At 54.0% G+C, this 24,794-nt stretch overlaps 1 protein-coding gene across 1 annotated transcript; it reads left to right on the top strand.

Moving 5' to 3' along the window:
• Positions 1-1,829: 1,829 nt before the first annotated feature.
• Positions 1,830-18,821, top strand: Rae1 (ribonucleic acid export 1). The gene is made up of 12 exons (XM_013024373.1): positions 1,830-1,956; positions 4,851-4,947; positions 5,875-5,979; positions 7,323-7,415; positions 10,959-11,045; positions 11,672-11,758; positions 11,863-11,934; positions 12,643-12,750; positions 14,123-14,229; positions 14,304-14,379; positions 15,982-16,176; positions 18,403-18,821. The coding sequence occupies exons 2-12, from the start codon at positions 4,858-4,860 to the stop codon at positions 18,487-18,489; spliced, it is 1,107 nt and encodes a 368-aa protein (XP_012879827.1). The 5' UTR covers positions 1,830-1,956; positions 4,851-4,857; the 3' UTR covers positions 18,490-18,821.
• The last annotated feature ends 5,973 nt before the right edge of the window (positions 18,822-24,794 follow it).

The following is a 24,794-nucleotide window of genomic DNA, read 5'->3' as shown; positions in this document are numbered from 1 at the left end:
TAGCCATTCATCTGTGTAACGATGCTGGAAAGCCACAGCCAAAGCTCAATTTCAGTTCTTTTTTTTTTCTTTTCTTTCTTTCTTTATTTTGTCGGTCATGGGGCTTGAACTCTGGGCCTGGGTGCTGTTCCTTAGCTCTTCAGCTCAAGGCTAGCGCTTTGCCAATTCAGAAAGTCAGAATACAATGGGCAAGTGTGCTTCAGTTGCCAGTGCTCTGATGTTCCATGCAAGAGCAGCCTGTCTAGTCCCTATCCCTAAACAGCAAGGGGTCATAGCTGTGTCTCAGGTCATCTATGGCCCTTTTAAAAGACAGTGATTTCCTGGGTTCTGTCCCCGACCTATAAAACCAGAATCTCTGAGATGCTGATATCTCACACCTATATAAATCCAGCTATTCAGGAGGTTGAGAACTGAAGACTGAGATTAGAAGCTAAATCCAAGACTCTTATCTCTAGTCAGCAAAAAGCCAAAAGTGGAGGTCATGGCTCAAGTGGTAGAGACAAGCTCGGAGCAAAAAAAAAAAAAGTGAAGTTAAAGTTTCAGCACTGAAGGGTGCGTGCACGTGCACACGTGTACACACACACACACACACAGCTGTAGGGGTGTGGTCCAGTCATTCAACCTATCTAAATCAAATCTTAGGCATCAACTGTGGCATGTCCCAGCCTGCTAGAAACGTCATTTCTCAGGTCCACCAAGTCCTTCTGTATCTGCATTTTATAAGATCACCACAGATCCCAGAGCTCTCCAAGAAGGCCAAGGAAAGCATCGCCCAGGTCCCTTCCTGTGGTCTTTTCTCTTTGGGATGCTCTGGACTGAACTGCACTGTTCCCACAGACCAGACAATCAAAAATGGTGTCACTCAAGAGTAAAGTTCCATGGCACTTCAGAACCTGCCCTTAAAAACAAACAAACACACACACACACACACACACACACGAAGCTGGGCGCCTGTGGCTCAGGCCTACAATCTTAGCTAGTAGGAGGCTGAGATCTGAGGATCATGATTTGAAGTCAGCCTGAGCAGGAAAGTCCGTACAACTCTTACCTCCAATTAACCACCAGAAAACCAGAAGTGGAGCTGAGTCTCAACGTGGTAGAGCGCTAGCCTTGAGCCAAAGTGCTCAAGGCCCTGCGTCCAAGCCCCACGACCCACCCTCTAGAAAGAGTAACGAGGTGAACCAGTTGTCTCGCTGTTGTTCTGTGTTCCTGTTCCCACCTCACAAAGAAAGCGAACTTTAAAAGACACTCTGCTTTTTGTTCTTTGTTTCTGGCATTAAGTCCGTCTCTAAAACCACCTTCTATTGGCTGCACGGGGACACTCGTTCTAGGGTCTCCAGTCATGTTATCCGCAGCCCGACTAAGCCCAGGCTGGTCCAGCGGCAGGACTTCGGAGTCCGCGGGAACAAGAGTGCCAGGGCCAGCCCGGGGGCCCGGCATCAATCACTGGGGTCCCCGGACGGCGGAGGACAGGAACTGGAAGCACTCGCGATTCCTTTAAGCTTTAAAACAAGACAAACACACTTAACTCACTAGCCCAAAGAGCGAACTGCCCTTCCGGAAGTCCCGGGTTGTGGAATTACAAAAGCGGTTGCCTGGCAACGATCCCGCTTCGCTTATTTTCCGCCCGTTCGGAAACTGCTGGCAGAGGGATTTCCTCTTGACGTCAGTGGCGTCGTTGCGCATGCGCACGCACCGAACGGACGCGGGCTCCTCCTCCCCCGTTGCCTTCCGGGAGATACCGGAAGTGGCGCCGAAGCGCGTGCGCTGTTTCCCGCGACGTTTGGGAGCTCGCGGGGAGCCGGGCCCCTCAGCGGCACGCGCGCCCGCCGCCCCTTCCTCGCGCGCTCGGCGCCTCGCCTCTTCCCCGCGTCCGTCGCCCTCTCGCCTGCGCCGGAGCAGGCCTGCGGGCGCCCAGCGCCCCTCCGCCGCCGGTCTCTTCTCGGGGCGCCCCAGGTAGGCCCCGTGCGGCGTCCCCGCGGTCCCGCCGCGTTGGCGCCGGGTCTCGAGCCGGCCGAGCTTCGATGGGGCCCCAGGCAGCGCGGCCCGAGCTGGGGAGGTTTCGGGGGTCACCTCGGAGCCGGCCCCCTCGTTTTCCTGGGTAAACTGAGGCCCAGAACGCCGCCCCGCGGACGGGTGCGTGTGTCCGGGCCGGCCTCCCCTTCCCGCGGCTGCTCCGGGGAAGCCTTTCCGCGGCGGGCCGTGCGGAAGGACGGCGCGCCCTCGCTCCGTGGTTTGTGTACCCGAGCCGCTCCGGGTACCGAGCGAGACGACGGCGGGGCTGGGGTCGGCCCCCGGCTGTCTGTCCGTGCTGCCAGACCCAGTGTGCACCGGGCCGGCACAGCCGCCTCCCGCCAGGCCCGCGGGCCGCGGGAGCGAACGCGGTGGAAGGCCCGCTGGACAGGAGGCTTCAGAAGTCTAGCTTGAGACGCTAAGTTCGCCCCCTGCATGCCACGTTCTGATGAGTGGGGTCACAGTGCAGCTTCACCCCAAAGCGCTCTGCGGAGGCCACTTTTGAGCTGGGATCTGAACATTGGGGAAGAGGCTGCTGGGTAGAGCCAGAAAGGCCTCTTGAGTAGAAGGTCCATCGGGCACAAGTGGGGGCGGGTGCGCAGGTCCCCAGTATTTCGGCTTCCCAAGGCCAGCCACAGGCTTGGCTGCTGCCTGATCAGTATTTGAATAGTTGCTATCTAGACTCATCCAACCAGAAGTGGGACAGAAATGTTTATTAAGAACCTGCTGTGCCAGGTGCCTGTGGCTCACGCCTGTGATCCTAGCTACTCAGGAGGCTGAGATCTGAGAATCACAGTTCAAAGCCAGCTCGGTCAGGAAAGTCCATGAGACTTTTACCTCCAATAAACCGCTCAGAAAACCGGAAGTGATGCGTGGCTCAAGTGGTGGAGCACTGGCTTTTGAGCTGAAGAGCTCAGGGACAGCATCCAGGCCCAGCATTCAAGCCCTACCACCAACAAAAAAACTTGCTGTGTGGTGACAGGCCTGGTGGCACACCCCTGTAATCCCAGCAGTGGAGGAGGTGCAGGGAAGGATCAGGGAAATGAGGTCATCCAAAAAAATGAACAGGATTGGGTGTATGGAGCGCCTGTCAAGTAGGTGCAAGGCCTTCTAATACTCTCCCTGCTCCTCCCAAAAAAACCTACTGTGTTTCAAGCACTATGTGTGACTTCCCCATAGGTTTCTTTTTTTTTTTTCCAGTTCTGGGGCTTGAATTCAGGGCCTGGGCATTGTTCCCAAGCTGCTTTTGCTGAAGGCTAGCACTCTACCACTTGAGTCACAGTGCTACTTCCAGCTTTTTCTGTATATGTAGTACTGAGGAATCGAACCCAGGGCTTCATGCATGCTAGGCAAGCACTTTACCACTGAGCCACCTTCCCAGCCCCTCGTAATTCTTATGAAGTATTAGAGTCTCTGTTTTACAGGTGAAGAACTCAAAGCTACTTGGTTTTCTGTCTGGTAACTGGTGCCCAGACCTCATGATTCCTTTGCTTTGTCACTCAAGCAGTTACCTGGTGTTTCAGGTACATCCCAGCTGAGGGTGGAGATGTGGCTGGTCCTCACAGTGCCTTCTGCAGTGCGCATGTGCACAGTGGCTGTTCTGCCCTGTTAATCGTGTGAGGTCTGTCCCTCTGAGCTGTCCTGTCTGAAGAAGCAAGTGTATCACTTGGCTCTCCCATGGTTTGGCCAGGGGACAACATGATAGGTTTCTGGGTGTAAAACATCATAAACACTAATCACTGACAGCGTTGAAATGTGTCATTAATGTAAGTGAGCCATTAGGGAGTTGTAGTGCTTGGACTTTCTCTTAGAAGAAAGGAAAAGGCTCTTCACGGAGACTATCACTTTGGCCTAATTCCATTTGTCCCTGGAGCAGTCCTGGCGGCTATGCACTGCTGTCCATCTGCAGAACAGAACCTGAAGCCTAGAATGTGAGGGCGCCCCCTGTGGCAAGGGGCAGGGCTCCATTGAAACTGGCTTTCCTGGGCCTGCTACACTGATGCCCAGGAGAGAATGTGGCACAAGGAGCTGGCCCAAGAAGACGCCACCAGCATAATGCCTCATCTAAGTGCCCTCCAAAAGAAACTGGGAGGGCTGGAAGTGTGGATCTGGTGGTAGGGAGCCTGCCAATGAGCACAAAGTGTCATATTCAAAGTTCAAGTTCTGGTCTCTGATAAAGACAACAAAACAAAACCAAATTCCTGCCAAGGTTGGCTGCTTTTCTTGGTAACTTCAGGCTGAAGCACAAAAATAAGAAGAAAGTTTCCACATGAAAAGATAAGGTTTTTGTGTCATTTTTGCTGTTGTACCTAGTGTTCCTGTTTAAAGTACATAACTAATATATACAGTTACCTCCTGCCGGCTACTGAAGAGCAATTTCTAATGACTGATACTGGTTTATTAGTGGTGACAACAGACAGGCTAATAAAAGATAAAAGAAAGCTGGGTGTTGGTGGCTTACACCTGTAATCCTAACTACTCAAGAGGCTGAGATCTGAGGGTCGTGGTTCAAACCAATGAACCACCTAAAAATCAGAAGTGGAGCTGTGGCTCAAAGTGGTAGAACACTAGCCTTGAGCAAAAAACTTAGGGACAGCACCCAGACCCTGAATTCAAGCCCCACGACCAAAACAAATAAACAAACCTAAGAGGATACAAAAAAAAAAATAGATGAAACTGGAAATGTAAAACTGTTCTGAAGCAGAAAGTTTACTTTTGGCAAGCTCTCTGCTTGCTCTCTTTTGAGGAGAGGCACCTGGCCTCCAGCCACTAGCATGTTGCTTCTGTGGTCTGTATCACCATGTTGCTTCTCAGTCATGTTTCTTTCTTCTTTTAAGAGCCAAAATGAGTCTCTTTGGCACCACCACGGGGTTTGGGACTGGCGGGACCAGCATGTTCGGCAGTACGACCACAGATAACCACAATCCCATGAAGGTAAGCAGATGGCTTGTTGGGTGGCCTAGGAGACTCCTTTGGGATGAAAGCTCAGACTGTCTGGCATTGGAGCGCAGACATGATCCCTACTGGACTAGTGACTACCAACTCCCGACCTGCCAGGTCTCCGGATTCACTGAGCTGCCCAGGACCTGCTTAGGACTCAAGGAGGGGAGGGCAGGGCTGGGATGTAGCTCAGTGGCAAAGCGCTTGCCTAGCAAGTGCAACGTCCTGGGTTCGATCCCCAGTACCAAAAAAGAAAAAGACAAAAAAAAAATACAGTTAAAAAAAAAAAGGAACGCCGGGCGGTGGTGGCTCACGCCTGTAATCCTAGCTACTCAGGAGGCTGAGATCTGAGGATCGTGGTTCAAAGCCAGCCCGGGCAGGAGAGACCGTGAGACTCCTATCTCCAATAAACCACCAGAAAACCGGAAGTGGCGCTGTAGCTCAAGTGGTAGAGCCCTCGCCTTGAGCTGAAGAGCTGAGGGACAGCACCCAGGCCCAGAGTTCAAGCCCCACGACCGACAAAAAAAAAAAAAGGAGGGGAGGGCAAGATTGAACGGGGGGGGGGGGCGGTACTGTTAAGAGTGTGGCTTCTCTTTTAACCAAAGTAAAGGAAGGTCTAATTGTATCATTTTTTGTTTTTTGCCAGTCTTGGGGCTTGAACTCAGGGCCTAGGTACTGTCCTGAGATTCTTTTGCTCAATCTACCTCTCTACCCCTTGAGCCACAGTGCCACTTACGGTTTTTACTGTTACAGAGGAATGGAACCCAGGGCTTCATGCATGCTAGGCAAGCACTCTACCACTATGCCACATTCCTGGCCCTCTCTATAGGATTTTGAAGCACGAAGTCCACTCTGAGTGCTGAGTGAGGATGGTAGAGGTTTGATGTGATGTGGACATTCTAACAGTGTCTTTCCCAACAGGACATTGAGGTGACGTCTTCTCCAGATGACAGTATCGGGTGTCTGTCCTTCAGCCCTCCAACCTTGCCGGGGAACTTCCTCATTGCAGGCTCCTGGGCTAACGATGTAAGTGCATCTCAGACACCTCTGTGTGCTCCATCTGCACCATGTTACTGATTGAGTTGGGGGTCTCTTGACCAGCCTGGCCTTGAACTGCAGTTCTCCCAATCTCAGGTTCCCAAGTAGCTAGGATAACAAGCATAAGCCCCTGAACCCAGCTTAGTTCAGTATCCTGAAGTACATTCCCAAACCAGTTGTTTTCTTTGCTATGTACACAAAGATCAATCAAAATGGACAAAAAGATTCAGAGCACTACTAGGATGTGAGGAGACACTTCACAAGTAGAATAAGTGGGACCTTCACCACACTCATGACCAGAAAAAGCCTTGTCATGTAAGTGTAGAAGAATAATGTACTGGCCAAGGTAGGCTGGGCCTTGTGTGTGCTGCTGGTCCGGGTGTGACTTACAAGCAGCCCTCAAGGAGAGGAGCGTTGGCCATGACTATCATTTCACCTTGAGCCTTTTCCCATGACTCTGGCTAGCGCATGTGATGACATACTTTATGCACCTTTTCTGAATCAATCTACGGCAGTGAGAGTGCTGTGCACTGTGACACTGGGCTTAGATCCACATTGATGGATCTGAGTCTGGGAGCCAGGAGCAGGCCGCATTGTCAGACTGCTAGCTGCTGCCTGCATCCTCTAGGGAATGTGAAGGTTGTAACTGCGATGCTAATGATAGTAGGTGATAGATTCCTTTAAAGTTTGTAGAAGATACCACAGTGGCCTACAGCACTGGAAGGCCTGAGGAAGACGAAGGGAGGAGGAAGTCGGGGCTGAGCAGGTTGGCCTTTTGTGTGTTTTTGAAAGACTTCATTTGATTTGTTGCTAGAAAGTGTTAGAAGAGTGGGCAGGGGGCAGGGTTGCGCAGGTACAGCCAGGGTCCCAGGATCTGGAGTCCTTGGCATCAGCATGAGTGGACAGAAGGCTAAGCACCACCAGGCTGGGGGGAGGGCACTGGGGAGGGGTGGGAGGTACAGCATAATAGACAGTGTACCAGCTTTGTTGTCCCACTTCCAGCCTAAGTCAAATCTGATACTTTTATGAACAAAGGAAAAAAAGTGGAAGCATTCAGAGTAGAAATTCAGTCTCCAGTCTGAATAGTTGCATGTGAGCAGTATGTTGTTCTGCTGTAAATGGCACATGATGCATACGAGGTGAGCACGTCAGCCTTAGCTTTATGTGCAAGCAAGGGAATCTTTATGTCTTACTGGCTTAGCAGGATAGTAGCTGCCAGCGTAGATATTTTAGGAACGTTGTCGACACATTAGGTAGTTAGCTCAGTAGCGAAGCGGGGTGGTGAACCCCATCAGTTTCTCAGGGTTGATGGAATCGTCTTGCTGCTGCAGGTTCGCTGCTGGGAGGTTCAGGACAGCGGGCAGACCATTCCAAAAGCGCAGCAGATGCACACTGGGCCCGTGCTTGACGTCTGCTGGAGTGACGTAAGTTTTGGGCCACTCCTTTCTGCCTTTCTGGTGGGCTGGGGTTTCCACTGAAGGCCTTGCACTCACCAGGCAGACGCTCTTCCACTGCAGCCACACTCCAGCCTTTTCTTGTGTTTAGATTCCAGATGAGGTCTTGTGTTTTGCCTAGAGCTGGCCTTGGACCCAAACCCTCCTGTTTTTACCTCTCAAGTGCAGCTGGGATGACAGGCATGCACCATCATACTCAGCTTATTTGTTTTTGTGTGGACTCACAAACCTTTTGTCCTATCTGGTCTCAAACCACAGTCCACCTGATCTCTTGCCTCCTGATTAGCTGTGATGACAGATATGAGCCAGCCACTTGATTTAAGTCCATTTCTAATGTTTTTGGGTGGTGTTTTTTTTGTCGCTTATGGGCCTAAACTCTGGGCCTGGGTGCTGTCCCTCAGCTCTTCAACTCAAGGCTAGCGCTCTACCACTTGAGCCACAGTACCACTTCCGGCTTTTTCTGCTTATGTGGTGCTGAGGAATCAAACCTAGGGCCTCATGTATGTGAGGCAAGCGCTCTACCACTGAGACACCTTCCCAGCCCTCTAATTTAGTTTTCATCTATTTAAAGTACTGTGTAATTCATACTATTCTTAATTCAAAACATTCATAATTCTTTCTTACCTGAAATGATGTGTATTGGGAAGTTTGGACTGTTTCAGTTTATTGCGTTAAGGATGCTTAACCTGTGGCATGTGTGTGACTGTAGGAATTTTAAGTTTCTGAAATCACTTTCTGTAAATATTGGTGCTTTTAATTAGGACTTTAGTTACTCTGAATGCTGTTTTTGCATTAAATTTTTTTTGTTGACTTGTTACCTTAAGCATGGATTCTGTAATCTCTTTTGGCTGTAAGGGTTTGAACTTAGCCTCTTGCTTGCTATAAGCAGGTGCTCTGCTGCTGAGCCGTGCCCGGATAATTTCTTAAAGTCTTTCCTCTCTCTATGCCAGGAGCTTATTTTGTTTTTAAATTTTGAAGTTTTACTATCCTAGAGTGGGGAAAAGAGGCTTCTTTTATCAGACCTTCAAAATATTTGGATTATTGTGGGATTTTTCTTTCCCTCTCAGGCCCTGAACTTGAGCAGTTTCATGCCTGTGCTCCAGTTTATTTGCTCTGAACTTTCTTTCCCTTTATGCTGTGGTGGCAGCCGTGGGGCTGCAGTGGGCAGGGCTCTGGGCAGTGTAGAGCCGCGGAGGGGGGTTGGGGGCTGACTGCCAGCATCTTCTCTCCCCATCACAGCTGCCTGGCAGCCAAGCCCAGTCTGGAGATGCCAAGGCAGAGGATCCACAGTGCTCGGAACCAGCCTCAGGCCTCTGTCTTCACAGGCACATTGCTTTATTACAGACATAGCAAAGCCGACCTGGTGTGCAGCCCTGTCCTTGGCAGTGCACGGTTACAGTGACACTGATGACTCATGGCCCTGGACCCCTCAGTGCTCTGTGGTCAGGTCTTCCCGCGCTCCAGCTCCTGGAACCATCATGTTTTCCATGCCTACCTTGTGTTTAGTGAGGTTGTACTAGCTCAGAAGTGTGCAGTCAGAGCCTCTGGTGGCTTCTTCAAGTCAGCACAATGTGTTGGAGATCCACAGGTGCTGTGTTTCCCGCCGTTGTCCTGCTTGTGGCTGAGCAGGGCCACGAGAGGAGGAGGCCATCTGTGCCCCGTCTGCTTGGCCGAGTTGCCTTCGCAGGACCTGTGGTATTGTTCCTGTAGTCCAGAGGAGACAGAGGAGCAAGTCACTGTTTCCCTTGTTCACTGGAGGACTGACAGCTTCCAGTGGGCAGACTGTTCTAGGGGAGGACATGGACGACCACAGGTTCACACAATGGCCACAAGACAGATCTGGGCACTTGGTCTGTGTGTGAGGAAAGCTGGCATGGCATGCCGCCTCCCGCCTCAGGATGCGGCAGGGCCGGGGAGAGCCTCTGTGCGTCCGCATTCGCCAGCTCGCGGTTTGGGGTCAGGCCTGGCATTCTGTGGTTCAGACTGGATGGTGAGAATGGTGGCTGGCGGATAGTGCGCAGGCCGGGGGCCTTACGAGCTCCATGGAAGTGGTGATTGTGGACACACGCACACTCCACAGAGGCAGGCAAGTGTGCCGCATGCCTCCATCAGCCAGTCTTGGTGAAAGTTGATGAGTATTTACATGGTATGCCAACTTTTTCTGAAGCCCAAAGTAAGAAAAAGTAATGTCCATACTACTTTGTGGGTATTTTTGGGGGGTCCGGTCATGGGGCCTGAACTCTGGGCCTGGGCGCTGTCCCTCAGCTCTTCAGCTCAAGGCTAGCGCTCTACCACTGAGCCACCTTCCCAGCCCTGTCCATACTACTTTTTTTAAGCCTGCTAATATTTGTGTTGGTGGCTCATGCCTATATTCCTAGCTACTCAGGAGGCTAAGATCAGAGGACCATGGTTCAGAGCCAGCCCACGCAGAAAAGCCCATTAGGCTGTTATCGCCAATTAACCACTAAAAAGTGAGAAGTGAAGCTGTGGCTCTGGTAGAGCACCAACCTTGAGCAAAGAAGGCCAAGTAAAGGCACAAGGCCCTGAGTTCAAGCCCCAGTCATGGCAGATGTGTGCACAGAATGCACGCACGTGCAAGCCTGCTTATGTGTTAACTCAAGAAATAAATGGTAAAGTGCTGTTCTTGATACTATAGTTTGCAACTACAAGAAAAATAATGACAAAATGTGTACATTAACCTAATGTCTGTAGGTATAGTTTAATGTTCTCTTTTAAAAATAATTTTTTGAGATGAAGTGATTACATAAATTTTACAAATTTCACAGTACTAAACCTTCATAAGGCAAGTTGCCATTATAATGGTCTATAAAAGTCGGGTACTGGTGCTCATGCCTGTAATCCTAGCTACTCAGGAGACTGAGATCTGAGGATGGAGGTTCAAAGCCAGCCCAGGAAGGAAAGTCCGTGAAACTCTTATCTCCAGTAAACCACCAGAAAACTGGAAGTGACGCTGTAGCTCAAGAGGTAGAGCACTACCCTTGGGCTGAAGAGCTGAGGGACAGCGCTCAGGCCCAGAGTTCAAGCTCCATGACCAATCAAAAATAAATAAATAAATAAGCTTTGATAATAAAGCTATTTCTTCCACATCAGATGATATGTACATTTCTTTCCTTTTGCTTAGTATGAGCTGTTCCCTCTTTCCCTCTCATTCCCTCCTTCCCATCACTGTCCTTGAATTGCTTACTTCATTTTCATCAATGTCCAGTGCAGCTAATAAGTCCCTCTGATGAATTTTTTCCTGTTTCCCTCTGATTCTGTGCCTTCCTCTTAGCTTCCCTTAGATATGTACATGTATATACCACAGGTGAGGTCAAGAACATGGAGTCATTTAAGTAAAGGTCCTTTGTTTCTTGAGTCCTGTTACTTAGTCATATCACCTTGCATTTTGAACATCCACATATCAGGGAGACCATGTGCCATTTGTCTCTCTGATCTTGGCTTACCTCGCTCGGTTTAATGTTCTATTAATGGCAGGTTCTCATTTTATTTTAGGATGGGAGCAAAGTGTTCACAGCATCGTGTGACAAAGCGGCCAAGATGTGGGACCTTAACAGTAACCAGGCCATTCAGATCGCACAGGTACAGGGCCCAGGCTGCCTAGCCACTCAGTTAGAGCTGAGGTGCCTATATAAGTGCACTGTGCTCTAGTGGTTCGAACCCTTTGCTGAGATCTGGGTCGGCAGCCTCACCAGAGGCAGTAGTGTTGGAGTCTGGAAAGACAGGCACCGCAGGTAGTCCTGGAACGTTCACATTTGCACACCTGTGTGCCACTCCTCGCTCAGCAAGTGTTCAGAGTGCCCACCGTGTGCCAGGTGAGACCACACCTCAGAAGTGAAGCTAAGAGAACCCGAACTTGGGGGCCCAGCTTGGGGATACAGGTGGTCAGAGAGAGGTTCTCCACACTGACACTTCTGCAGTACAGAGTTACACACAGATCACAGCACCTTGTTCTAGAAGCATCTCCCGACCCTGGTTTACACTCCCCAGTGAGTATAGGTGACAGCATCCTTACTGGGTATCCCCAGGGCAGGGCATGGCGTGGCTCACTGCCAGGTTGTGTTGGGTGCTCTGGTTTTGCAGTAGTGCTGAACTCGGGATTGGTTTTGTTTGCTGTGACCTCAGTATTTTAAGTTCCCTTGATTTTCAGAACCAAGGCTTTTTAATAGATTGTTGCATTGATCTGTCTGGCTTTGTGTTGTTGAAAGCACGATGCTCCTGTTAAGACCATTCATTGGATCAAAGCCCCAAACTACAGCTGTGTGATGACCGGTAGCTGGGACAAGACCTTAAAGGTAAGCTGTGCTGCTGGGGGCAGTGCGGCCTGGTCAGGGCGTACATCCATCCTCAGCACAAGACTGCAGCTCTGGCAGTCACTTCTGCCTCCTCTTGCTTTCAGTTTTGGGATACCCGCTCTTCAAACCCTATGATGGTCTTGCAGCTCCCAGAAAGGTGTTACTGCGCCGACGTGGTAAGGAATAGCATTTTAATCCTTTGAAACAAGGATAGCTCTCCTACGCGTGTGCATCATGGTAGTCTAGAGCCCCTTGACCTTCTTAACGAGCCACAGGTCACAACCACCCTCTGCATCTCAGGAGACTCCGCTTTATCAGAGCAGGGTTTGTCACGTGTGTGCACACAAGTCACTGGCGCACCTGGGTACGGTGACATGGTAGGATTGCGTGGGGTCACACGTGAGGAAGGAAGAGTGTTCTCCAGAACGCCTCCTTGGTATGTCTTCTGTGTGAACTGGCCCTAGAGTTCCACTTGTAGGACTACCAGGAAAATGACGGGTGCAGGTTGTGTTGCTGTGTCCTACACAAGTGCGGAAGCGACACAGTGGGCTAGCCCCACAACCTGTGTGCCTCTGGACTCTTAGCTGCTCCTACATATTCCAAAGAAGCGAATGGCGGAGAGTGTGAGCAAGGGACGTGAGCCGCAGAACTGCAGGCACCCACATTCTCAGGGCCTGGGACAGAGGTGACTCAGGTCGCAGCCTAAGCTTCACATGAATGATGTTCAAGGCCCAGTTCTCTGGGTTTTCGTGAATGTCCATAGAGACTACTAAACTTTAAACTTCCACGATTTTATGAATGAAACCATTGTTCTAACCCTTTGGTATAAAAAGCTTCCTCCCTCCTTCATTTTAAGTGCATGTCTGCTTTCTTCCATTCCCTAGATATACCCAATGGCCGTGGTCGCCACTGCAGAACGGGGCCTGATTGTCTACCAGCTGGAAAACCAGCCTTCTGAGTTCAGGAGGATAGATTCTCCTCTCAAACACCAGGTGAGGCAGAGAACACCAAGAAATGAACAAGGTCAGGGGGAGAAGGGGGAAAATGGAGGAACAGTGGAAGGGGTGGTATTGACCGAGATGTAGTGTACTCATACAGAATTGTAAGCATTCTTTGTATACTAATTTGAAAAAAAGGCTAGACTCAGTTGCTCATGCCTATAATCCCAGCTACTCGGAAGGTGGAAATTAGGAGGATCTTGGTACAAGGAAACCCAAGGCAAAAAGTTAATGAGGTCCCATCTCAACAAAACAAGCCAGGTATGGCGGCCAGGCACACAGGCCTTCTCACAAGCGTCAGGTAGCACGCCTGCGCCCTCTTCAGCTTGGGAGGATTACCATGACTCCCACCTTGCTTTGGGTGTCATTTACAAGGCGCGCCATATTATCACAGAGTCAAGCTCCCCTGGGATTTTTTTTTGGGGGGGGGGGTCCGGTCGTGGGGCCTGAACTCTGGGCTTGGGTGCTGTCCCTCAGTTCTTCAGCTCAAGGCTAGCGCTCTACTATTTGAGCCCAGTGCCACTTCCAGCTTTTTTCTTTTTGCTTATGTGGTGCTGAGGAATCGAACCCAGGGCCTCAGGCATGCAAGGCAAGCGCTCTACCACTGAGCCACCTTCCCAGCCTCTCCCCTGGGATTTAAGCACCGCTGATGATCAGCAGCACCAACAACTAGAAATGGTTGCTTTTGAAACTTGATTTTTTTTTTCTGATTTAGATTTGTTTTTGTGTTTGCTCTGCTTGGTCAAAACCATGCAACTAAGTCAGGCTTACCAGACTGAAAGCTGTGAGGATGGGAAGACCCTGGAAATGTCAGAGTCAGACCAGCATGGGTCGCAGGTCCTGCCGGCTGTCGGCCAGCAGAGTCTAAGTCAGGAGCTGGAGAGACAATACTGGGCTGGTTGGCAGTGTCCTAGCAGCTGAGTGAGGGGCCGAGTGATAGCAGCCGGAACACAGCACAGATGGGCTCTCCCTAAACGAGACGGGGGTCTGCCATGTGTGAACCAGCGGAACCAAGAAACACCATGTGAACCAGCGAGCTGGGAACGTATGCCGCCCAGCCCGAGTCCTGAGAGCTCTGGTCATGGTGGGGACAGGATGCGGCCTTGGCTGCAGCACAAGAGTTTCAAGGCTCAACTCTCTATGTCCTCGTCACCTAAGGGGCACCTGCCTGGCTGAGGCCGGCCAGAGGGCAGTCGCCTGGTTAGTGGTCATGTGGAGGGCATCTGTATAGCACTAGCCATACACAGATCAGGCAAAAATCCTGTGGTTCTTGAAAAGATAGAAAGTAGAACTTGCTGGGATGAAAATGCCTCAGTCACATTTGATAAGCATGACATCTGGCATTCACACTGAGTTTCCTTTCTAGCATCGCTGTGTGGCTATTTTTAAAGACAAACAGAACAAGCCGACAGGGTTTGCCCTGGGAAGTATTGAGGGGAGAGTGGCCATCCACTACATCAACCCTCCAAATCCGTAAGTGGACTCAGCCTGTGGGAGTAGTCATGCAGACTGAGAAGGACAAGCTAAGATGAGCCTCTGCTTTTCAGGGCCAAAGACAACTTCACCTTTAAATGCCATCGCTCGAATGGAACCAACACCTCTGCTCCTCAGGACATCTATGCGGTATGTGGAGACAAGCTGGACTTTACCCTGGAAACACCTCTAGGTGGTGCTCCCAGTGTTACAAGATCAGAAAAAAGCAATCCTATTGGGCACCAGTGGCTCTGCCTGTAATCCTAGCTACTTGGAAGGCTGGGGTCCAGAAACTTGATTTGAGGCCAGTCCAGGCAGAAGTTTGACAGACACCTTCTCAACAGATAGCTGGGCACATTGGTTCAGGCATGTCTGCTCAGCTAATGTGAGATGCTGAGATCCAGAAAACGGGTTCTAGGCCAGCCCAGGCAGAAAATGTCTGAAACTAACTGTAGAAGGTGCTGAGTGTGGGGCACATACCTGCCAACCCAGCTACAACAGAATGCCTAACATAAGTAGAATCAGTCCAGGTGTGTGCCCAGGCAGACTTATCTGAAAAATGACCAGAAAAGAGCTGGAGCCAGGCGTTGGCTCATACCTGTAATCATAGCTACTCAGGAGACTGAGATCTGAGGATCAGGGTTCAAAGCCAGCCCCAGTAGGCAAATCCATAAGACATTTATCTTCATTCAGTTAACCACCAGAAAACCGGGAGTGGCAGTGTGTCTCAAACTGGTGAAATGCTAGCCTCAAGCAAAAGAGCTCAGGAAGAGTACCCAGGCCCCGAGTTCAAGCCCAACTGACAAAAAAACGAGCCAAGGCTTAGAGTTTGGCCCTAAGTTCAAACCTCAGTTACTACTTTTGTTTTTTTTCCTTTCATTGTTAAGGTGATCTACAGGGGGGTTATAGTTACATTAGTAAGGTAGTGAGAACATTTCTTGTCAAACTTGTTACCCCCTCCCTCATTTTTCTCCCAATTCCCCCCACCATTGTATAGATCATTTCCAACATACTGTCTTGTGAGTATCACTGTTGCATTGGTTCCCCCTTTGTCCTCTTAGTCAGAGGGCCCTGTCTTCAAACCTCAGTTAATGCTTTAAAAAAAAAAAAAAAAAAGATCTTTAGCCCAGGACCAGTGGCTCACACCTGTAATCCTAGCTGCTCAGGAGGCTGAGATCTGAGGATCACTGTTGGATGCCAACCCAGGCAGGAAAGTCTGAGACTTATCTCCAATTAACTACCAGAAAGCTGGAAGTGGAGTGGTGGCTCAGAGTGATAGAGCGCTAGCCTTGAGCACAAAAGCTCAGGGATACCATCCAGGCCCTGAGTTCAAGACCAACAATGAAAAAGGTCTTTGAAGAGCCTGTGTGCTCAGCTAATGCTGTGGGTCTAGTTTCTGTTTGTATATGCACATTCACTGGCTGTGCTCGGCTTGCTCCGGAGCGCAGGCTTTTGCATTTCTACTGTAATGAGTGCTGGGAGTCACTTCCCACACAAGGGGAGACAGATTGCTGTTGGTGTTTCCCTGAGCTGCACTCGTTGGGTGGCAGCTGCCCTGTCCCCTCCTGCTGCCTGCTGCTTCTGTTTGTAGTTGTAGGCTTTCGTTCTGGGCTGGCATGACTCCAGGAGCATGGCAGTTTAGTGAAATAGCCGTCGCTTTGTTCCTGACTCCCAGTGCAAGCATTCATTGGCAGGACCAGCCCTCCACCCATCTCTGCCTCTGCTGTTAACCGTGCTTGTCCACCCTTGCAGGTGAATGGTATCGCCTTCCATCCTGTCCATGGCACTCTGGCTACTGTGGGGTCAGACGGTCGGTTCAGCTTCTGGGACAAGGATGCCAGAACAAAACTGAAGACTTCAGAGCAGCTGGACCAGCCCATATCTGCCTGCTGCTTCAATCACAATGGCAACATATTTGCTTACGCTTCTAGCTATGACTGGTCCAAGGTGAGCCGCCACAGGCAGGCCAGGGTCCTCTAAGGCAGCAGGGCTGGCGCAGGAGCAGACCCACTGGAGTTGGGACACTTGCGGGACTTGTGTGTCCTGAGGCTGTCAGTGCCACCTCCCTGGGAGGGGCCTGCAGAGCTTCCTCCCTGATGGGGATGGCACTCAGTGCAGGCTAATTAGAGCCCGCACAAAGGAAGAGGTTGGTCAGCACAGGCCATCAGGCCACTCTACCCTTTAGCACAGGACTGGGCAAGCTGTGGCTGGCACCCTGGAGAAGGGGCTGTGGTCACTGCTAGGAAAAGCAGGGGAAGAGTGGGTCATGGAGCTGTCGCCTGGGTGCTATTGGTTGGTTTGTGGTTTGGGCAGGGGGAGTTAGGAGCCGATGGGTCTGGGCATGGTGTGAACTAGAGAAGCCTGTTGGCTTGGGACTGCGTCTCAGCCCACTGTAGGTAGCCACCAGCTTCTGCTGTGAGCTCTGGACAGTGCGTCCTGCCACCTCTCCTTTCCAGCCTCCTGATGTCTTCTAGCCCATCTGAGTTCATGGCCTGGCTGGAGATGCCTTTGCTGGCTCCTGGCTTCTCACAGCCAATCTTTGTCCCTTCCCCAAGGGTAAGCCCAGCCAGCCTAGAAACCTGTTGTTGAGCCAGGTGCCAGCAGCTCACACCTCTGTAACCCTAACTACTCAGGAGGCTGAAAGCTGAGGATTGTGATTCAAACCCAGCCTGGGCTTGTGCATGAAACTTTTATCTTCAACTAACCACCAGAAGACAGAAGTGGAGCTCTGGTTCAAGTGGAAGAGCAGGCTTTTGCCTTTCTACTGTAATGAGTACTGGGAATCACTTTGCTTGAGGAAAAAACAAAACAAAACAAGAACACAAGGGGCTGCTTGCAGGGATGTGTGGTGGTGACACATGCTGGTGCTTGTGTTGGTCGGTTACACATAGGTGACACCATGGCCAGGATAGGGACCCCCTCCTCATCTCTCCAAGGGCTTCATGCATTGCTCAGGCACCTGGCCAGCATGGGGATTACAGGTGTTTGCACAGGTGCCACACACATTTTCTTTGTTCCTGGCTTTCATCAGTGACTGACTCGTGCTGGTGTGTGCCACCTGTACCTCATATACTCAAGGGAGCACAGGTTGCGGCTGGGTTGTGCCTGACCGGCAGGGGTTCCTGAGACCTTTTGGCCTCCCTCACCTCCTTAGCACTTCACTAATGTACTGCTCAGCCCAGCAGCCAATCCGCACTCCATTTGCCAGGTCTTGTGCTGCCTGTAACCTAGCTGCTCAGAAGACTTCGGTAGGGGGATCTGGAGTTGGTGGCCCACTGGGCAGCTTGGCGAGTCTCAAGTCTTAATGGAGGGGCAGGAGGTCCTGCTTCTGTCCACAGCATGCACGCACACGCACATACAGGCGTGCCTCTGCATCGTGGCCTAGCCAATCTCAAGGCATTCACAGACCAGTGAAAGGCGCCAGGAGCCTCTGCTGACCGCCACTTAACACTAACACCTCACAGGTTCCAGACATCAGCCCCACCTTACCTCTGGGTGGCAACCTGGCTGTGTGTCATTGAGGTTAGCCCCCAGCCAGATGCAGCCATTTGTGAAAAGCTGCCCTTGGCACATTATGGTGGGCATTAACACTTGCATGGACCAGCTCACACTTGGAGAGCTTTCTAAAGATGCCTTTGGGAAAGAGAGTAAAACATGTCATACGGTACAGGCGCAGAGCGCTCCAGCTGCGCCCGCCTCTTCAGGCCTGTGTCTGCACCCTGTCCTGTTGCAGCCCCAGCAGCTGCTGCTGCAGCGGCATATTATGTCTGTGGCTTGCCTGCCGGCTCTGCCCTGTACTGGGCAGCACCTGGTCACCAGCCCTCTCCCAGCATGAGCCTGGCAGCCACACGGCCTTGGCCTTTGCTGCCCTGGCAGAGCAGCTCCCTGCCATCTAAGGTCTCCTTCCCATGCCCCGGCTCCCTCCCACTGGGGGCCGTCTGAGGCCCCTGTTGACCCAACAGTAAAGTCATGGCCCACCTCCACAGGCCACACTCACACCTGCCCTCCACTATTCAGGGCCAGAGAGATTTGGGTGGTCCTTGGGTTTGAACCTGGGGCCTTGTGCTTGTAGGCCCAGCAGTTTTGTACCCCCTTCAAGAATTTAGCTATGTATGCAAAAACCACCCACAGTGATGGCTGTGCATTTAATCAGATTTTTTTACCCCCATTCAGGGACACGAGTTCTATAACCCCCAAAAGAAAAACTACATTTTCCTGCGGAATGCTGCTGAAGAGCTAAAGCCGAGGAATAAGAAGTAGGGGTGGCTTTGGGCTCTCGAGATTCCTCCCGCTTGGCCTCCACTGTACAGATTCGGGACCGAGGAGGCGGTGTCAGCCATGGATGTGAATTTCCACCCAGGAGGAAGCTGGCCCGGCCGGCCCGGGACCCGGTGACCCTTGGCCTGGCGACTCCACTGCCAGCCCACTGCCTGCTGCCAGCTCTCCTGTGGCCAAGGGCTGAGGCCACGTGGAAGCTGGATTCCTGAGGCACCACCGGGCGTCCTTTCGTGTGTTGTTCTCCGTGTGCTGGAGAATCTGGGAAAGCAGCCTGTGAGTGCTGTGCTGTATTTTATAAAATATTTTGAAGATTGCTGCTGCCTCCCTTTCCCTACCCCTTCTTGCCCTGCCGTTGGACTCGGGAAACGGTCGTCCTGCCAGCTCTGCTAGACCACCATCAAAAACGGGGCTAGGACTCTTTACCCTAGGGGGGAGCGGGACCCCACCACAGCCCCTTCCCTCCTGGTGTCCTCAGAGTTCCTGCTGAATGACATGTCTATTGCAGTCTTGCGCGCCTAAGTGGGTGCACTGTGTGGCCTGGACTGCTCCCTCCTGCACCTGGCTAATGCTTGGTTTCAGTCCGACCAGCAGGTGGCACCAGCACCCATCCCCTCCCCTGAGGTTGGAGAGGGTGCTCCTGGCGGGGGTTGTGGGACACCCCCTCAGTTTACTCTTACCACATCCCTCATATTTGGAAGGTGGGATGGAAAAATTATTTTCCTCTTGGAAGAATAGCTTTAAAATAATACAGTAAAAGCCAGGTGCTGGTGGCTCATACCTGTAATCCTAGCTACTCAGGAGGCTGAGATCTGAGGATCGTGGTTCAGAGCTAGCCCAGGCAGCAAAATCTGAGACTTATTTCCAGTGAACCACCAGCAAACTGGAAGTGGTGCTGTGGCTCAAGTGGTAGAACACTAGCCTTGAGCTGAAGAGCTGAGGAACAGTGCCCAGGCCCAGAGTTCAGGCCCACAACTGGACCCCCCAAAAAAAAAATCTCAAACTTTCCAGCCCAGGCTGGCTTTGAACTGCAGTCCTCAGAATAGCTAGGATTACAGGCAGGAGCCCCTGGCACCCGGCTACCTCACTGGTTTTTACGGAGTACATGCACTGAGTACTTTGGGTTGGAAAATGACAGGTCCCCTGCGGTTTCCCAGTTCGGTTCGTGTGACTGTAGCAGAGCCTGAGTACTTCATAAAGCAAGGGGTTCGTGTGGTGGCTGGCAGGGCTTGGCAACATGGTGGTGGCTGGTGCCGGCCTCATTCGGTGGGGCTGATAAAGGGAGCAGGGGGGGGGGCAGTCCCTGGTGAGTCTGCACCCGTTGTGAAGATGGCACCCACTGCCCCTGGCTGTGGAGGAGCCACCATTCGTAGGTTGCTGAGGCGGGTGGCTTGAGTTTCTGCTCTGTCTTGGCCCGCTGGCATTTCAGAGCTACGCACCCCAACCCCAGGCCTGGCCTCGGTGTTGTGGGAGGTCATCTGGGCACAATCATCGTGTTCCCTGCACCCCCACTCCTACAGCTCGTCTCAGAGACCGCATGCGCGGTGCGGTTTGTGAAAGCCTGTGACGTTTCACACACAGGACGGGGCTGTGCGTAACGGCAGAGACTCCGCGCGGTTGGCTGCACATGGTGGGTTGCATGTCTGTAATCCTGGCGCAAGGGAAGTGGATGCAGCAATGTTGAAAGTTCCAGGCTAGCCTGGGTACATAGCAAAAAAAAAAAAATCAAGTATTCCATGGAATGGAGTCCAGGAGCCCCGGCTTGCTCTGTGCTTTGTTTCCTTAGTGCAAAGTGCTGCGCTTTTCACAGGAGTCCTGGGGCAGCTGTGGAAGGCTGGACTCGAGGGACAGCGGCTGTGCAGGGGTGGGGGGGGCGGAGGCTCTGCCTTGGGGGAAGGGGCGGCTGTCACCAGTGGTGAGGCTCGCACCTCCCTCTTGTCAGCCCTCCCCAAACAGCCGCCCCACCCCCCTACTACTCCTGGGGTGGAAAAAGGAACTTCAGTTGGTGTGACTTGCTCACGCAGAAGCCCCAGGGGGTGAAGGGGGAAAAGCACCCCAAAAGTGCCAGAATAAGACACGGATGGAGAGAAAGTGGGGCGAGGTGTTCCCCTGTGCCTTGTTCCTCCCGTGGCCAGAGGCGCCCAGGGAGGGGAGGTAGAATCCCGGCCGGCCACCTCGTGAGTGCTGGGTTAGCACAAGGCTCACCGACATTAGGGTCCAGTAAGTCCTTGGATATAGGGGGTGTTGTAGATTCCTAATGTCCACCCCCAGATGCCCCTAGCATTTCCTCCCCTATCTGTGACCACCAAAGATGTCTCCAGAACACATTGCCAAATGTTCTTCGGGTCACGTGTACCAGGAGCTGTGTCTGTGCCTCATGGTCCCAAGATGTGGGCCACAGCTCCAGACGTGACTCCCATGTTGGGGGCAGAAGGGAGCATGAGGAACCTGCACTAGCTGGAAAGTGAAAGCTTTCGCCCTTGTGGGTCTCCCGGGCTATAGCCCAGTGACACGGGCGGCCCCGCCCGGGGCCGTGGCTGTGTGCACAGGCGGCCCCTTGCTGCAGGGAAACTGAAACCCAACTGTGCTTTCTGAAGTCTTTTGTGGGAGCAAGAAGGAAGCAAAGCCAGGGGACTGCCGTCATCCAGCCTGGGGCCCCACTGCCCCAGGGCTTTTGCAAACGCCCCTGTCTCCACCAACACTACCAGCCCTGCCGCTGGCCCTGTCCAGCTGCTCATTGGAGGTGACAGACGATGGCCGATTTTAGACTTTAGCTTAGGCTGTCACTTAACTGCTACCCAGCTGACAGCTTTTTGTTTTGCGCCAGTCCTGGAGCTTGAATTCAGGGCCTGGTACCGAGCTTTTGTGTTCAAGGCTAGTGCTCTACCACCGCTCCGCTTCTGGCTTTCTTTGGAGATGAGAGTCTCAGGGAGTTTCCTGCCCAGGCTGGCTTTGAACCTTAATCCTCAGATCTCAGCCTCCGGAGTAGCTAGGATTACAGGCCTGAGCCACTAGGGCCCAGAAAGCTGAGTTTTTACAGGTGGGAATCCCCTGATGTCTAGTTTGTGTGCAAATCCTGCACACCCCCCTCAGGCCTGCCTCTGGCTTCCTTGTGGTCAGTCCTGGTGGCTTAGTCCCTGCCTGGCCCCCAGCCTCTCCAGCATCTCCCAAACCCTGAGACAGGATCTGCCTGAGGGAGACAAGGGAGCCCCGACAGGAAAGGGACCCTACTCAGCCCCAGGCCACAGTCCTGACCATGTGACCCCTGCTAGAATGTTCCTCTGCTTACAGGAGGGCTGCCGAGACCCTGGCTCCCGGGTGCCCCCACAGCCTGCCGGAGCCACACATTCAAGGCCCTGTGACAACTGCCACCTCATTCCCAGCCAGCTGTGGACTTGCACGGGCCCAGGGCTAGGGGAACCTGGAGCTCGAGCCATCCTTAGCTCGTGCCATCCTGAGCTCGCCTCCCTCCCTAAACCCCTTTGCTCATCTGCGGAAATGAGTTGGGGCTGACTGTCCTCTACCAAGGGGTGGTCAGGCCAGCTGCTGTGCCCAGCCTGGCCTGCACTGCCCATCAATGCATCTCCCCAACCCCGAGCTCCACCACAGCACCCAGAGCTGGAGACCTGTCCTCTTGCAATGCTGCTGAGGACAAGATGGGCTCCTGGGTCCGGCCGGCCAGCCGCTGACCCCGGTAGCCACCCTCTGAAAAGCCAGTTGGTGTGTCCACTTGTGGCAGTGGATGGTGCAAGGGTGAATCGCTGAGACATGAGTCACCAGTCCCGGAGCTGGCACTGCCAGGCAATGGGTCCTTCTTATGAGAGACGGGGGAGAATTCGCAATCCCACCTACCATCCCACGTCAGAGGCAGAGGCCTCAGGATCACGATTCACAGCCGGCCAGGGCAGGAAAGCCGAGGAGACTCGTCTCCAATTACCCAGCAAAAGTTGGAAGTGGAAGTGTGGCTCAAGCAGGAGAGCACAAGCCTTGACCAAAAAAACTGAGAAACAGTGCCCAAGCCTTGAGTTCAAGCACCAGCACGTGCACATACGCATACACAGCCAGCACACACGCACACGCACACAGCACACACACACAGCACTTGAAAAAGTACTCACTAAATGGCGGAAGTCGGAGCTGTCGCAGCCCTGGCTTTCTGTTCGTTGTTCTCTGCGCCCAGGGTGGCCCCATCTGCCCCCAGCCCCCTGAGTGCCCCTTCGAGGGGCACCGGGGCCACGGCACCGCCCACCTTGCGCCCAGCTAGAGCTTTCTCAGGAAAGCAGCAGAATGCCCCCCCCACGCACCCTCGGACCCCTGGAAGGATCCCCGGTGCAAATCCGGGCCAATAATGCTCCTGTGGGAAGTGCCGGGTGCGGGCTGGGTGGGGGCCGAGGCAATGCCCCAAAGGGACGCGGTCGGGGCCTGGGCCACAGTTTCAGACCACCGGGCCCTACTCTCCCGTGCCCTCAGCGTCCACAGTGCCTGCCAGCACGCCCCCAACCCCCACTGCGTGCCCCCTGACCCCCACAGCCTGCCCCCTGACCCCACCGTGTGCCCCTGACCCCCACAGCCCACCCCCTGACCCCCACAGCATGCCCCCTGACCCCACAGCCCGCCCCCGACCCCACAGTGCCCCCACTTACCCCACAGCGTGCCCCTGACCCCCACAGCCTGCCCCAACCCCAACAGAGCACCCACTGACCCCCACAACATACCCCCTGACCCCACAATGCACCCACTTACCCCATAACCAGCCTGCAACCCCACAGCACGCCCACTGAGCCCACAGCCTGCCCCCAACCCCAACAGAGCGCCCGCTGACCCCACCCCACAGTGTGCCCACTGAGCCTGCCCCCGACCCCACTGTGCGCCCCTGACCCTGCAGCATGCCCCCGACCCCACAGCGCCCCCCGACTCCTGCCCTCCTCAGGGGCTGTTCCTCAGGGTGGGGTGGGAAGGGCCATGGCCTCTGGTGGCCAGGGCAGTTGTAGGCCACATGTTGGCCACCCTGGCCCCAGCCTGCCCCAGTTGCCCTGCTGGGTGTCACAGAGGGCAACTGAGTCCCTGGGAGAGGGTCCCAGCTGGTCCAAGACCACGTAGCTTCCCCCTTCAGAGCCTCCAGTGGGTGCTACGGGGACGCAGGGGATGCAGGGGGCTTTGGGGGGCACAGGGGCATAGGGGATGCAGGGGGCGCAGGGGATGCAGGGGGCGCAGGGGCCGGGGCGGCTCCCGGTGGTCTCGCCGTGGCGCGGATTCGCTCAACAAGCACTGTCCTCCAACAAGCACTGTCCTCCCCAGGGAAGGGTCAGGTGTCCCCAGGGGAGGCCTGATCGCAGGTGATAGGGGAGGCAAGGGTCAGACCCCGGACGGAGCTCAGCTTGGAAGACTGGGGGTTCCCTTCCCAGGAGGCCGGGGTGGGGTCCCCACCGACTGCCGGGCCGGGCCCATCTCGCTGGAACCGGCCCCGGCCCTACGGCTGCCTCGCTGCCCACTGCCCGGAGCCAGGGGTGCGGCTCCCACCTGGTCCCGGGTCGGGAGCGAGCCCCCTTGGAGCTGCAGGTCCCCAGTGCACAGGAGCCGAGGAGGGGGTGAGGCCTGCTCACCTCGGAGCGGGGGTCCGGGGGTGCCCGCCCTGGCCAGGGCACTCTCCAGGCCTTTCGAACGAGAGGCCGGCTTTACGCGGTGCTGGCCGGGGAGGTCTCGTCCCCTCGTCCCCCTTTTCTGTGGCTGGGGACACGGAGGGGGTGGGATCTCTCTGCGTGTCTCCCCGAAGGTGGGCCCACGGGGGTCGCCAGCACCAGTGGCGGCGGGGCTGCGCTCGGCCTCCCCCAGCGCGGGCGGCTCCGAGATCGGGTCCCGTCCCCGAGGCCGGGTGCGGCCTGTGCTGCGCGTGCAGGGGGGGCCACATGTGCAAGTGACCCGAAATCCGATCACCCTCCCTTAACGCGGAGCGTTGCTGTTCTCAGGCAACCCCGGGATTAGACTCCCTCTCGGGCGTCCATCCCCGACAGCGCTCCCTCCGGGCGGGCGGGGACACGGCTCCAGGCCCGGCTTGAGGCGCGGGCCAAGTGGGCGCGGGGTTGCTGCAGAAAAGCCCGCTGGCGGGAGGCGAACTGCTGCCCTGTGCTCCCTCCCCGCCAGCGCTCGCTCTCCCGCGCGCCCCTTCACCCCCACGTCCCCTTCCCAGGACCCCTCGCCTCCATCACGCCCCACCGCGCCCTCCGCCCCTCGCGACCCGGCCGGGCGGGGCCGGGACTACACTTCCCGACGGGCCCCCGCGCGCGGAGGGG

The sequence above is a fragment of the Dipodomys ordii genome, unplaced genomic scaffold, assembly GCF_000151885.1.
Source record: "Dipodomys ordii isolate 6190 unplaced genomic scaffold, Dord_2.0 Scaffold75, whole genome shotgun sequence".
NCBI classification, from domain to species: Eukaryota; Metazoa; Chordata; class Mammalia; order Rodentia; family Heteromyidae; genus Dipodomys; species Dipodomys ordii.
The sequence above is the reverse complement of the archived record's forward strand: the minus strand, read 5'-3'. Positions and strand labels throughout refer to the sequence as shown.